The sequence below is a fragment of the Carassius auratus genome, unplaced genomic scaffold, assembly GCF_003368295.1.
Source record: "Carassius auratus strain Wakin unplaced genomic scaffold, ASM336829v1 scaf_tig00002488, whole genome shotgun sequence".
NCBI lineage: Eukaryota > Metazoa > Chordata > Actinopteri > Cypriniformes > Cyprinidae > Carassius > Carassius auratus.
This window is the reverse complement of record NW_020523451.1, coordinates 15,466-30,481: the sequence shown is the minus strand read 5'-3', so window position 1 is coordinate 30,481 and position 15,016 is coordinate 15,466. Positions and strand designations below refer to the sequence as shown.

Below are 15,016 nucleotides of genomic sequence, written 5' to 3'. Positions count from 1 at the left end.
GGTGTAATGTGAAAAATATTATGTGTGACATTATACGTGTCAGTTTTATAACAGGCATCCTAGATAGACAGATTGAACAATTTCCATTGAAAATGTTTACCAAAATTCTAATTATGAGAGACGTTGCTTGTGGTTTTCTCTCTTTATTTTTTTTTTATCACTCAGATTATAATTAAAATTTATAGCAATAAGGTGCAGTTTCTTCATTTCTTCAAAAAAGACCAAGATTTTAACTGCAATTTGGCATTTGGTAAGTGTTCATTTTGGACCCTGCTGAAAACTAGTGTTCTATCTCTACAAACTCACAAACTTGGTCCTTTTTATGAAGTCAGCCCACTGCATGTTAAGTTTGCGGAGCTCTTCGGTCAGAGAGTGGCTGGTGGAGGCGTCACTCATATCAATGAGAAAGTTTCCCACCTCGTTCAGCTGGGCTTGACGCAATCTCCACTCATTCAGGCTGGAGGAAAAATGCTTGTGCTGTGAAAGAGATCACAAGACAATTGACAAATGAACCTCTGAAAAAAAGCAACCGCATACAAACATCATGCCCTCACCTCATCACTTGAACTTACCACAGATATCGACAAAGATAACTAAATGACATTCATACTTAGGTGCTCAAACACTTTTTGGGTGACTGTATAATTTGTGTTGTGTGTTTTAATGGCAAACACTTAAGAGCACCTCTTGAGCCTCTGACTGTTTCTCCTGGCCCAGCCAGACCTGTAATAGATACAGGCAGTCTTTGTAGGACTCCCATGCAGCCAGAACACGTTCCATGGTGGATCTTACTGCTTCTGCAGCTTCTGCACTGACTCCCGTCTCACTATCGGCCTCTTTTACCCGCCTGTTAACCACAGGTGAGTCGTCGGCTGGAAAACAAACAAAGGAGAAAGGGTAAATCAGATAAAAGTTACAGGAAAAGTACTAACTTTCATAAAAACAAAGTAGAAACAGAACTGCCAACAATATAGGCTTACCCAGAGCTGCTTTGCTGGTATAGCTGACTGCTGTGTCCTTCAGCTTATTAAGTGCTTCCTTCAACTTCCACACCAGACCTTGCTTGTCAACAGTGTCCTAAATGGCAAATAAGCATGGTTTACAATTAATTTAACCTTTTATGTTTTTAGGTTGTCAGAGACATTAAACTACTCAACAGTCCACTTTTATAGACGTGTTGTGTTTATACGTCTGCCCTTGCAAACTATTCTAACACATACTTACCATTTTGTATATTTTAAATTCATTTTTTAAATTATTTTTTTTGTATTAATCTTTAAAAAATAAAGTTGCAGCTTTTTTTCTCCTAGGTATTGTACTGTATTTAAGTCTCAATTAACAAAAGTTTTGTTCATTTGTAAAGATTATCATGGTGAACAGAATGTGTTAAGACTTACAAATTTGTAAGAATGAGTTTATGTTCTGCAATAATCCAAAAGCCAACGGAAAAATCCTAATGGCTTTCTGTCAAGGGAACCAGTGTGATGTTCATTTCAGGTTTGGCCATCAAAGGTATTTCTTCTGTGCAATGCTTTATTGTTCGAAGCCTGTTTAGACATGGCTTCACTACTTTATGTCTTACTAAATGCAGAAATTGTCAACAAACTGTTAAAAAGGCAAACAAGATCTAATGCAGTTGCAGTCATTAAACATTTTCAAAATACACTTTTAGAGTCGACTGCATGCAATTTATGTTGAAGAACAAACTGTGAAAGTCTTGAAGTAATGTTTACCACAGACTTTATTTTACTTAAATCAAAACCGAGCTTCTAAAAAAATGGCAATGGCAAACTGGCAATGACTGATCAATAGGGCCACATACGTGCCAATCTTGTAGCAGAGACTGAACAGACTCCTGGGAGCCGTAAGGCCCTCTCCACAAGCTCAGCTTAGACTTCAGATGTCCCAGCAGGTCATAAACATGGTGCATCTGCTCTCTGTATTGTAGCTTGATGCCGTGGTACTTGGCTGTCACTCTGGCATTGGTGAAACTATCAAGGAGAATGAGGAACATTAGCAAAGAGCCTGGATTCTTGAAGATGACAACATTAAGAGAACGGAAGGATGGCCCTGCTGAAAAGACCATCTTTTGAACAGAAAACTGGTCTGTCTTGTTACTACTTCAGATTTCTAATGGACATACCAGCATCTGATGTTCTAAACACTACAGATGCTGGTCTTTTCAGCAGGAAGCACTGAATAGATTTTGTTTTTCCAACCGTCTCTTGATCTCCTCCAGCTTCTCGACTGGCACTTCATCATCTGTGATCTGGTAGTGATGAAGGGTGTTCAAGTGCTGGCTTAAGTCCTCAAGCAAGACCTAAAGAAACAAACAGAGATATGCACATAATTCAAAAATACACATTAAAAGCATGATAATACGTTTCTGCACACTGACCTTCAGTTGGTCATGCTTGTGTCTGGCATCTCTGGAAGCAAGTGCGTGATCTTCAGCGTTCCCGCTGTCTTCAGATAGCACATCCTCCATTTGCTGTAGCCACCGGCCCAGTGTGTTCAGAGGGGCTGGCAAACCAACATCAAGCTCTGTGCTATACTCTGCAACTGGGAAGAAGTAGTGTACAAAATAATACATAAATGTTTTGGTTAGTCCAGTATGTGAAATATATGTATAATTTAATTACATATTACAGAATTTTTGCATTTCAATCTTTATTTGAATTAAATATGCATTTATGCATTTAAGCGGATGCTTTTATCTGAAATGACTTACAATGGAGCAACATGAGCATTATTTATTTATGACTATATTCAACATACCTGATACCCTTCTTCAGAGATAAAAATATTGGTAGTACGCAATGTCAGGTTTATTAGGAAGCTAGACTACTGTAGGTTATGTTTATTTAACTTATTTAGAGTTGAAAAAACATTTTAGGTGAATGTTTTGATTGATTTTAGGTGTAGGTGAATAATTATGATTATTTTTTTAAGTATAGGTGAATTATTTATTTAGATTGTTAAGTTTATTTATATTTATGGCTTTTAAAGCAATAATAGTTGGATCTATTAGTGCTATAAGGTTGTTTCTTGGTTCGTTATGTTAAAAAAAAAAAAGAAATTATCCTGATATAAAGTTTTTCTATGACAGGTTAAAAACGATATTGCTGTTAGGGATGCACGATAAATATCATCAGATATTGAATGCGCATCTTGTAAATATAATCTGATAGTTAATGCTGCTCCATGTGAAATTAGAACTGGCTTTACAGACAAGATGCGCATTAAATATTGGACAATATTTATCATGCATCCCTAATTGGTGTAATTTGTTTGGAATTTCCAGTCCATTCCCAAGACTATAAGAACTGCCTAAATTCAATCAGTATTTGGTGACATATTTAATAAGCAGAATTCACCCTCTCCTCCATGGTGTCCCATGCTTTTCTCAGTGCCATCTGCTCCTCACTTGGTTTAGTGCAGCGTCTCATTGCACTGAGAAGTGGAATAACTGGACGTCGTTGGTCATAATAAGTCCCCACAAAGTTCTGAAATGCCTTGGATAAAAAACATAGACATACATTCAGGGCTTGTCATAAGATGCATGTTCCATGTTAGGCGGTGATAATTTACCATTTACATTCAGCATACCTGATACCTCTCTGCATATCCCTTCCCCTCTGTGGAATTCCACGCCTCCAGTAACTCCTGATAGGCTCGCTCTAGCCAGCATTTCATCTCTCTGGCTTTCTGACTGGTGAAGCCTAAGGGCAGGGCAGGAAACATAGAACCAAATTCGAGATCGATTGTTAAATCAGAAAAAATGTTGAAACATGTAGAGGCTGATGTAGAGGAGAGGAATGATATTTTGCCAGAGGAAAACTGTGGAGGAATTCACAAGCGCTCTGTGACGTCTGTACCTTGTGGATTGGTGAGGTCAGCACAGCAGGAGTGAAGTATGTAGGGAGGTTGACAGGAGAAAGGCTTGTGGGAAAGAGCGGAGTTTGAAGCTGCATCCAGCCAGGAGGGAGCGACAGAGAGTAGAAGAAAGCAAAGTTGAAGAGCCATATGAGGGAACGGGGGTTAAAAAGAGAAACGAATGAATTAAAAAGGCAGAGAAACAAAAGCAGAGATCTAGATGGGTTCAGCTGGAGATGGTCTTACCTCAAAATCATCATCAGCTACGGGCAGATCATTGGAGTACTGCAGGAACTGAGCAATGTATGTCATGATAGACTTCTCATCAGGGTTACTGACATCAATGTCTGAGAGGAAAGAGAATTTAAATGTACATAAACCTTCAATAACCTTGAAAAAGACATTGCACTGTACACTACACTCAAAATGTTATCCCTTTGTAAAGGAACACATTAGTGAAATATAAAGGCTCTTGCATATTTTCATGTATAGAGACGTGTTTATATTGTAGGGAAACTGAATATAAAAGTATTATATAAACATATTTAAATGGCCTTTTATGGTATCATTATAATTACTAATTTATCATATCATATTATTATTATTTGGTAAATATCTTTTATTTAGTATTTACTTTGCATTGATTATTTATATATTTTTTCAACCTACTATTAGATTACTATTATTATTAACATTTCCACAAAAATCTTTGTAGGCCCCAAGACTTTTCCAGTTGTTCATAATTTACTTTGAAAAATATACATATTTTAGCTAGCAGGAAAAAATATATAAATACATCATAAAAATGCCTGTAGTTTTACAAATGTATTCATTTACATGGCTTTTCCATAAGTGACATCTTTTCTAGAAATCACATTTTCAAAATTCGCAAACTTATATATCCAGATTTTCCAAGACAGCTATTGAGGACGTAAATGAATAAGATAAGAAAGATCTTGTTTTGTAACTGTATTTTAAATATTTAATCATCTTAAGGCCATCTTGGATGTTTGCTTGGGCCCAACTAGTTAAGAACCACTGTCGTAGAGTTAACCGTTTACACTTCTTTGTTAAAAATTAACGCTATGAATAAATAACGGATAATGGATAATGCTGCTAATAGCTTTTACCTTCTGGCTCGAGCAGTCTGGGAATTCCGAGCTCCTTCTCAGCGAGGTGAAATGCCCTCTCCAGGTTTTCCCGGTGGCTGCTGGTCTGGACTTGAGAGAGGTCCACCAGATCAGGTCTAAGGGAGCAGAGGATGGCCAGAAACACCTCACCAGTCCTCCAGCTGGACTTAAAGTCCCTCACACTGGCTGAGCAACCAGCTCTAGAGAAAGAAAACAATCATTTTAGAGGAACAGCTGGTGTGGAAATTAAACAGACTAAACCGTTTGACTAAACATTTACTAGATTAGCTCACTTCTGGCACTGTTCCCGAACCCACAGCAGCAAAGTCTTCTTAGCAGACAGACGGAAGCGATTGTGGAGCGGTGATGTTCCTCGAGGAACAGGACTACTGCTTGGAGATCCAGGAACAGAGTCCAGACTGGACAGAGAGTCCAGGGAGGATGAACGGGATCCATAAGAGAGAGTGCTGGCCAGCTCCTCTATCTGTTGTAATGAGGTGTGTGTATATATATATTTTACTGTATTCATTAACAAATAATGCTCTTTGGGAACATAAATGTGCTTCTTTCAAAAACATATAAATAAGTCGAATCAAATCAAACATTCAATCTGACCCCAAACTTTTGAAAAGTAATAACGGCATACATTTTAGCATATCTTTTTTCATTCTGTAAACTTATATGGCTAAACCACTGAACTCATTCAACATTCTCATTATCTTATTATTTTGATATTCCTTTCTCTTCTGGAAGAAATAAAAGAGTCTCACGTCTCAAAAAGTACAGGCCCACTCTGAGCTAAAAGGCTAAAGGTCTTGAAGTAGACAACGAAAAAAAAAAAAAAAAAAACTCAGTTTTAAGGCAACATAGAGGCCAAGTTTATACAACTGGCCCATGGTGTCTTAATCTGTTATAGGCTCCATTTACACTAGTGCGTTTTCGTTTTAAAACAGCATTTTAGAATTAAAACTATCTGCGTTTACACTGGCATTTCAGAAACCGTCTCCGTCTACACTACATAACTGAAAACGCATGTCACATGACCATTCATGCACACTGGGCTTGCACGTAAAAGTGTATACAAGAAGTTGGTTGCTAGTCACTGGCATGTTCATCAATGAGCTTGATGGATAGGAAAAGCAAGGACATCTTTGTGTGGACAGATGATGAGGTGGAATTGTTACTCAAAATAACTAATGATTACAAGGCGGCCGAAAATGTACATGTCAAAACAAATACAGCGACACAATCGACAGAGACATGATATGGTTACATGGTCATCAAGGATACGCAGAGATCACGTGGCCAGCAACTTTGAAAACTTTGAAAGTCTCAGTTTTGGTCCGTTTACGCTGAAATGCAACCCTAAAGTTTTCAAACTAAAACGGGGTCAGCAGCATTTTCAAAAGCCTCTGTTTTCGAACGTGGAAAATGGCTGAGTAGTGTAAACAACAGGCATAACCGTATCAAAAGTTCTGCTTTTTAAAATGAAAACGCACTAGTGTAAACAGGGCCATACTCACATGACAGTGCAGAATGATGGTCCATATCAAGCCCAGAATGATGGAAGGTTTCCCCTCTATGATGTCTGGGATGTTTATGTTCACCAGCTTGATCTGAGAGAACGTAAACAGTTGTTTATGGCATTTGTATATAAATGTTAATATCCTAACAGATGGAAAATCATCATCAGTCTTGTGAGAATCACAAAAACTCTTACGGATTTATTCTTCAAGAAGTTCAAAGCGGTCTCGATGTTGCCTCTGTGCTGAAACACACCACGACCCCGCTCGCGCTTCTACAGAGAAACAGACAAACTCTACTGTAAGCAACATTTCTAAACATTTCAATGGTTCAGTTTAAACAAATACAGCTTTAGTTGAATCTCTGTGAATCTCAGTGGTATTCAGCACTCACCATGCGCTGGCCACTCATCACCTCCAGTAGGTCAAGCAGTCGAGTCCCATCTCCGAGATCGGAGAACAGATCCTGGACAACAGCTGGATGGCTCCTCTGAAAAACACACATCATTTTTCTCTCTGAACGTGTTAAAGGCAATACACGGAGCGTTCCTGATGTCAAGCTATGCTGGCAGAAGTACAAATAAACAAAGCATGGCTATATATACATTATTATTAGCTTATTATTATTTATTATTATTATTATTATTATTATTATATTAACCTTAACCATTTACTCACCCGCATGTCGTTCCAAACATCTAAACATTTCTTTCTTATGTTGATCACATAGACATTTTGAAGAACCAAAGAGTTGTTGGTCCCCATTGTTTTCCACAGTAGGGAAAGTAGTACTACTAAGTCAATGGGGACCATCAACTGTTTGATTACCAGTATTCTTCAAAATATCTTCTTTGATGTTTGACATGAGAAAGAAGCTCTTACAGGTTTGAAACGACATGAGGGTGAGTAAATGATGACAATTTTCATTTTTGGGTCAACTATTCCTTTAAAAGCCATAAAACCTTATTTATCATATATGACACTCAACAAAAAGCACATACAGGTACACAAACCTTTATAATATTTATCGAAAGTTTAAAGAAACTGTTCTATTAAAAAAAACAATTAAATTCTATTTATTTTAAGCATTTTTATTGAAATCCATTTTAATTGCAAACGGTGGATATTTAAATCATAATTCATTCACTACGACTGTTCTTTTTATATGATGTTTCGTTTCAATTTATAAATGCACGTGCAAATTGACTAACAACAGTGGTGATGCACAAAGTACATTTGGAATATTTATTACAATCTTCTTTTGGAGTAGACTGATGTGACAAATGTCTCTCAAAATAAAAGTAGTTTGGAAATGAATATTGATATTTTGTGATTTTTAAAAAAGTAATTGATTCATCAAAGGGTTAATCTGGTGTAAAATGATGCAACACAGCTCTACACAGGTTATCACTTGCAGGGGGTTTAAGATCGCTCATGTTACAAGCCGCTGAAGTGCACCGCTGCCTATAAATAAATCAAGCTACTTGCCATATACACTGCTCAAATACAGACAGAGCAGAAAAGACCTTCCTTGATGACCAGTGAGTCAGCGATTCAGCTACAGCCTCAGTTTGACTCCTAACTCTTCTAGACTACATAGTTCGAGTCATTACAGTAAGTTATGAGTTGTTCTTGGGTTTACCTTGGAGAGCTGTGCATTGATCCAGTTTGTGAATGTCCTCTTCTGAATCTGTTCCTGTTCCACTGTTAATAAAATAATATTACATCAGATAGGATTTATTCCTGGAGCAAACTCAGTAAAAAGAAAAAGGATAAGTGTATGTAGGCCTAAGTGTAGGAAGCAGTATGAGCACAATGAGAATACATCTATGCAAAAGAATGTACACATCTTGCCAGAGAACAGCTTTGGGGCTTTCTGGTTTATAGCAGATCAAAAACACAGCATGTCTTCATACATAACTATTTATAAGCCGAGAACATGGCATGACCACTGGAAACCTGGCTCGACTTACCCATCTCTGAGCCGCCAATGGCCTCCACCTCAAACAAGGTTTTGAAAGACACCATATTCTTTCATTGCTGCATGAAAGTTTCCCTCATTTAGTGTGTTTCTGAACGCCAATGCAGATGCTCAGTTGGCTTAACCAGCATCCCATCCCATCACAGTTATATTTAATTTAAACTTCTTCCCATGCTATAAAAGGGAGACTGGGCCTTTCCCTCAATTGGAGATGTTCATTTCGTTTCATGGGACAAGAGCCAACCAGATCCTAAGTTAGTAATTAATCTTGATCTAAGCGCTGGCCCATAAGACAACGGAAATCCTGTTAGCACAGCAACAAAACGCATGTTCGCCCATGACATACAGCAATATAAATCCATATGTTTAAATTAACAATGGAGTTGAAAAAATGGAAAGATAGAATGGAATAGCCTAGAATAGAAAGACTTTTTTTATTATATATATATATATATATATATATATATATATATATATATATATATATATATATATATATATATATATACATGTATGTTTTGGTGTTACTCAGGGTTGTTATAGTTACAATTATATATTATATAATTATATACAATTATTATATTAAAAAAAATGTAATAACTGGAATTAAATAAAATATAACATTCTAATTCTTTAAGTTATTTGCCAAGGCAACATTTCTCATTTTACTGTACTAAAATAATTAAAACTGAAATGAAAATTACAAAAATTTCAAAATAATTCAATTTAATTAAATCACAACAAAATAAGCAAATCTAAAATAAAAAAATGGAAAATACAAAAAAATATTAAACTGATTGAAAATGAATAAAGGCTAAAATAATATTGGTGCTACTAAACATGCTCTTGAATGTACTAGCTTTAAAAAAAATTATTATAATTATAAAAATATCAACACAGAACTATATTACATTCATAAAATTGAGTTACTTCAACAGCTTACTTGTTAAAAGTAACATGTGCAAATCTTTCTCCAGATGACAGAAGTGTCATCATTGCACAAAAGACAAACATGTGATGTCACTCAAACATGACTTCAGACAAGCCGTCTCTCTTTAAGACCGTCCTGTCGTCACAGCAAACATTTGGCTGCCTGGCAACCGTAAAGACTGTCTGAAGCGAGTCCAGCGCACACAGCGATGGTTTAAACTGACAGGAACGCTGAGACACATGACATAGAGAAAATGAAAGAAGAGACACCAACAACTTCAAAGCTCTTCAAGGGGATTTACTGTGCAGCTGAAGTGAAGAAAGCTGGTAAATGAATAATCATTCAGATAAATGAATAATACATCACAGAAGAAATTATACAAGCTTATTGCCCTCACAAGGTGGATATCTGTTTGGCCGACCAATAACAGATATGGAGGGTGTTTGGGAAAACATGCATTATTTTTGCTAATTGTTCGATGGTGCAGAAATGACACTATAACTATAAAGCTGACATGTTAAAGTAACTGTGTACTTAAGATCATGTTTACTCAGGTTGGGGCGATGAACAGGTTCTAGAAAAAGGAATACAAGTTACTTTTAAGATAAACGTCTAGCACACCCTCCCAAAACATGTTTTTGTTTGAAAACGTGGTGAGTCAACGGTTTACGATTCCTACTCGCCGTCTGGAAACCGCCCTTAACTTCCAAAAGAGGAGACAAATGAGAAAGAGACTGCAGAACAAATAAAACAACAAACAAAAGACCCAAATCAAAAGACACAAGTGGATCCCTTCAAACAACGACTCACTCATTTCTAATTATTTCTTTACCATTAAAGTTAAATAAAGTGCATTTAATTGAATATAGTCGAAGTATAATTTTATATTAAACCTCATAAGCTTTTCGAAAAAAATGTTTAAACCATGGCTGTTCATGGACATTTTTGACCAGTAAGAGTGTCACTTTTTCATTTCACTTTTTTTGTGTTAATTACAGACCCATTTCCATTTTGAACGTGGACTAAAAATTGTATACTTCAATTATCGCTAAAAGCCTGGAATCTTTTGTTACAGAATTGATTGATGAGGATCAGTGTGGGTTCATTCCAGCTAGAAAAACACAAGATAATATTAGAAGAACTTTACACATACTCTGAAAAATTAATAGAGATAAATCAAGTGCAGCTCTTATAAGTTTGGATGCTGAAAAGGCATTTGACAGAGTGGGGTGGGAATTCCTGTACCAGATGCTGGAAAGATTTGGATTCAATCAAGGCTCAATATAAATTATTAGGGCAATTTATCAACAGCTGACCGCCAAAATCAAAGTGAATGGGTCTCTAACATATGGGGGGGTGAGAAACACCCCAAAATACATCTCTCTACTTTACATCTGCCAAAAGAGAAAGGTGGAATGGCTTTGCCAAACTTAAAACTGTACTTTCAAGCTACACAACAATGACCTTTGTGCCTTTGGTGTGATAACTCTTATATTGCACGATAGAAAGATATTGGACTTTTGTACCAGATTATAATGTTCAAACCCTGTTGGGGGAGGAAGGCCTAGATGACTCTAAGGAAGGGCCTGAATCCTTTAGTTAATGGTTTCTCTTTGGTTCTCTTTGATTAAGCAATTGAAACTTTAAAATGATCAAAAAATACCAAGATGGATCACACTGGACAATAGATTTAAGCCAATAGATTTACTTTTAAGGATTGGATGAATAGGGGCCTGACAGCTTTCTGCATAGCTATTAAAAATAACAAGATGAAGAGTTTTTGGAAGCTAAAGGATAGTTTTCATCTAAATAACCATGACCTATTCAGATACTTACAAATGAGAAATTACTACTGCAAAGACATTAAGGTGGTAAAACCTCTTATTGAAATAATGTGTGGCGCTTATCAACAAAAGACTAATAAGATTGTGTCTAAACTCTATCGGAGTCTGATGGAGAACTTGAAAAACACTACACTCTATGTAAAAGCAAAATGGGAGTCTGAATTAAAGATTGACGTCACAGAGGAGGAATGGTACCAAACACTCCAGACCTCCACCAACTCCCAACAGTGGGGATAATTTAATTGGAAATGTTTTATAAGGTTTTTCATCACTCCTTATTTGAAGAGTAAACAACTTGGGATACCTCAAGACTGTTGGAGGGACTGTGGTAGTAGGGACGCAAACCACGCTCACATCTGGACATGTCCTAAAATTCAACCATTTTGGACTATTGTTAACAATACATTACAGAAGGTGCTGGGATACATGACCCCGAAGGATTGTAAAGTTATGTTTCTTGGAAACATCACAGAAAATGTGCCGAAGGAGGATCTTTATTTATCCAAGATTTTGTTATCTGCGGCCCGAAAGGTTATTACTAGATTTTGGCTCAAATCGAACATCCCAGATCAACAGCAATGGACAAATATAATTCAAAACATTTTTATAATGGAAAAATTAACCTACACTATAAGGTTAAGAGAAAGAAAAATGGAGAAAATGGTCGAATTTTCTGGCCCTAGAGACTGCATAACTGTTCCTCCCAATATAACTGTACACTGTGTGTTAAGTTTGTGAGATTCTACGGATTGGGTACTGGTAATCTTGCACAAAAGATGGTAGAAGTACTGTATATGTATGGTTTATTATTAATTAGTGTTTCCGAAGATCACAATTTGACTTATTGTTGTTTCAATGTACTAGATACCTCCTCCTTGGCCTCATTTGATGTAGGTTTTAAATATATATATATAATTATTATTATTATTATTATTATTATTATTATTATTTTATTATAAAACTCCAATAAAGATGCAAGTTTCAAGAAAATAAGGTCATGTTCAATGCATCCACTTTGTTTGCAATAACTCTAGAACTAAAGTTTGTCAAAGTTTAATATAAACACTGCCAAACACTAATTTGGGTAAGATGTTTAATGTCTTTTAATGGAGTCTTATGTTCATCAAGGCTATATTTATTTGATCAAAATACAGAAAGGAAACAGTAATATTGTGAAATATCATTTCAATTTGTAATATAGGTTTCCGATTTTAATATACGTTAAAATAATTTATTTCTGTGACGCAACCATTACTCTATAAAGACTGTTCATTTTAACTTTTTATTTAATTTTTTTTATATTCAGCAGCACAAGAGTTTCGAATATTAAATAGAAATCAGCATATTAGATTAGAGTAATGATGCTTCACAGGAATAAATTAAAGTATATTATTTCACAAAATAAAAAAATAAAAAAATTACTGTATATTGAATCAAATAGATACAGCATTGAGCATAAAAAAAAACTTCATAAAAGATTCTTTCTGATTTGAATCTTTTTGACGTATACTGTAAGTCTCCTATTTCCTATGGTATATAAAATTTGATCACAAAAGTGTGACATTTAATAAATTACCACTTAAGACTTATCGAATGAAGTCCATTCTTCTTTTTGAAGCAGGTAAAAAAAAAAAAAAAAAAAGACCAAAAGCTAATAAGAAGAGAAGACTGACCTTGTAAGAGTAAGTGTACATCATCAATGTCCAGTGGGACACCCCCCTCGTCCTCTGCAGGAGCGCTGCTTTCTCCCCCTGATGCCATTACTGCTGCTTCGACACTCTCACACACTCATTCCCACTAAAATTAGGAAAAAAATAAATAAATAAAAATAGTTATTAATTATTGTAATCATAAACAGCACACTTCTAAAAACTATTTCTAAATCAGTAAGCAAAACATTTTACATTTCAACCTCCTGTGCTCATGGAGTCACACTGATAAAGTAAAAAAGAAGAAAAAAAAGGTGAACTTGTATTGCTGCCCGTTTTGATATTGATCAGGAGACTGCGCAATGAAAACAACTTCACATGACTGATTCAGCATCAGTTAGCAAATATTACAAGTGCCAAGACAGCATTAAAGTTTCATTGGGCACAAAGGTTGACCCATTCTTTTGTTATGGATCGATTAAAATTAGTTTGGGGGAGAAAGGGCCTATGAACAGATAAACAACATCAGCGTAAAGTATTAATTTTGAAGAAGGAAAGCAAAGAAGGAAGTGTCCTGGGGAGATTAGGCTAATCATATTCCAAACCCACACACAACACCAACAAAGTCTCATAAATGAATACAGAACAGTAAGTTACTAAGTGAATCAAGAAGGAAGTACGATTCAAAGGGAAGTGCATAATAAATGGACATAAGAACACAGAAACACAGGCAGCCTGAGGGTTTATGACTTAATATAATCATTATCATTACTGAAAATGTTACACTGACTAAAGTATATTCAGGACTGGTTATAAGCTTAAAACACTCACCATCAGTGTGTGAATGAGTGAGTGGATGGGTGAATGTGAGGCAATTTGTAAAGCGCTTTGGATGACCATGGGGTCTTTTTAAAGCACTATATAAATGCAGTCCATTTACCATTTAATACACTCAAATGGTATTTTAATTGTGATTAGATTAAAATTATTTTAATTGTGACCTTCCCTGTTTGACTAATAACAACATGATGATAATTATTATTATTGTTGTTAATATTATTTATTACATTATATTTCGAATTTTTGTTCTTTACTGTGATAATAACTTAAAATGTAAACAATAATTATTAACATTGTTGTTGTTATTGACAATAAGTATTATGAACACGATATTAAATGTAATAAATATTATATTTATATCAATTTATTGTTCACAATAATAATAAAATGAAAATGTAAATATAAATCTAATATTCACTATTATTATTATTATTATTATTATTGACAAAAAGACAGACATATACACACACACACATACATATACATATATATATATATATATATATATATATATATATATATATATATATATATATATATATATATATATGCGCAATTACATTTATATTTGTCATCTATTATTATGTTGTTCTAAAAAAAAGAAAAAAGTTAAATCAAGTATATTTATAACAAATTTTTGGTTGTCAAATAAACCATATGTATGCAAACACCATATAAAAAAATTCAAGCTGCCTTACCTGTATTGTTGTTTCCTGTTAAACTCACATTTTGTAACCTTGTTCTGTTTTTTAGAGACCAAACAGGTAGACTTACAGTTTCGGTTTTTTTACTTCTGAAAAGCTTATTAATATGTCTCAAAAAAACTGTTCTTGCACATATACATGCTAATATCAACACAAATGCAAGTTCATATGAACTCTTGAACGAGTTACTTGAAAGTATAACAGGCAGTGGCACCGTCAAGGACTCTTCTCTGAACACTCGACCTTGTTATTAAATGTGAAAATTACTAAATGGTCATTAGAGGGCACTGCTTGAATCACTCCTGATTCTTCCAGAATACAGTCACACTCATTCAGCACACACACACACACACACACACCTGTTGTTTCTGGGTGAGATTCAGACTCACCATCTGAAACTGTCAGAGATGTGGAAACAGCAGCTTCACTTGCTGCTGCCAATACTGACATCAAAAGGGCAAATACAGCACTGGGAATAAACAGACATTGTTACCAGCTGTCCATGTACTTTTTTCCACATACGTGCAGAGATTGACTG

The 15,016-nt window shown here is 35.3% G+C and overlaps 2 protein-coding genes across 2 annotated transcripts; both read right to left on the bottom strand.

The window, feature by feature from the left end:
* Positions 1–306: 306 nt before the first annotated feature.
* LOC113069738 (nesprin-2-like) lies at positions 307–2,535 on the bottom strand (the record flags this gene model as incomplete). The annotated part of the gene is made up of 6 exons (XM_026242852.1): positions 2,399–2,535; positions 2,220–2,320; positions 1,823–1,991; positions 981–1,077; positions 685–872; positions 307–477 (listed from the first exon to the last, which is right to left on the bottom strand). Coding segments are annotated over exons 1-6 (816 nt in total), but the record flags the coding sequence as incomplete, so codon positions are not given.
* A 1,232-nt stretch (positions 2,536–3,767) lies between these two features.
* Positions 3,768–13,180, bottom strand: LOC113069737 (nesprin-2-like). The gene is made up of 9 exons (XM_026242851.1): positions 12,959–13,180; positions 8,172–8,233; positions 6,924–7,019; positions 6,727–6,804; positions 6,530–6,622; positions 5,300–5,490; positions 5,007–5,206; positions 4,123–4,223; positions 3,768–3,968 (listed from the first exon to the last, which is right to left on the bottom strand). The coding sequence occupies exons 1-9, from the start codon at positions 13,044–13,046 to the stop codon at positions 3,768–3,770; spliced, it is 1,110 nt and encodes a 369-aa protein (XP_026098636.1). The 5' UTR covers positions 13,047–13,180.
* Positions 13,181–15,016: the final 1,836 nt, after the last annotated feature.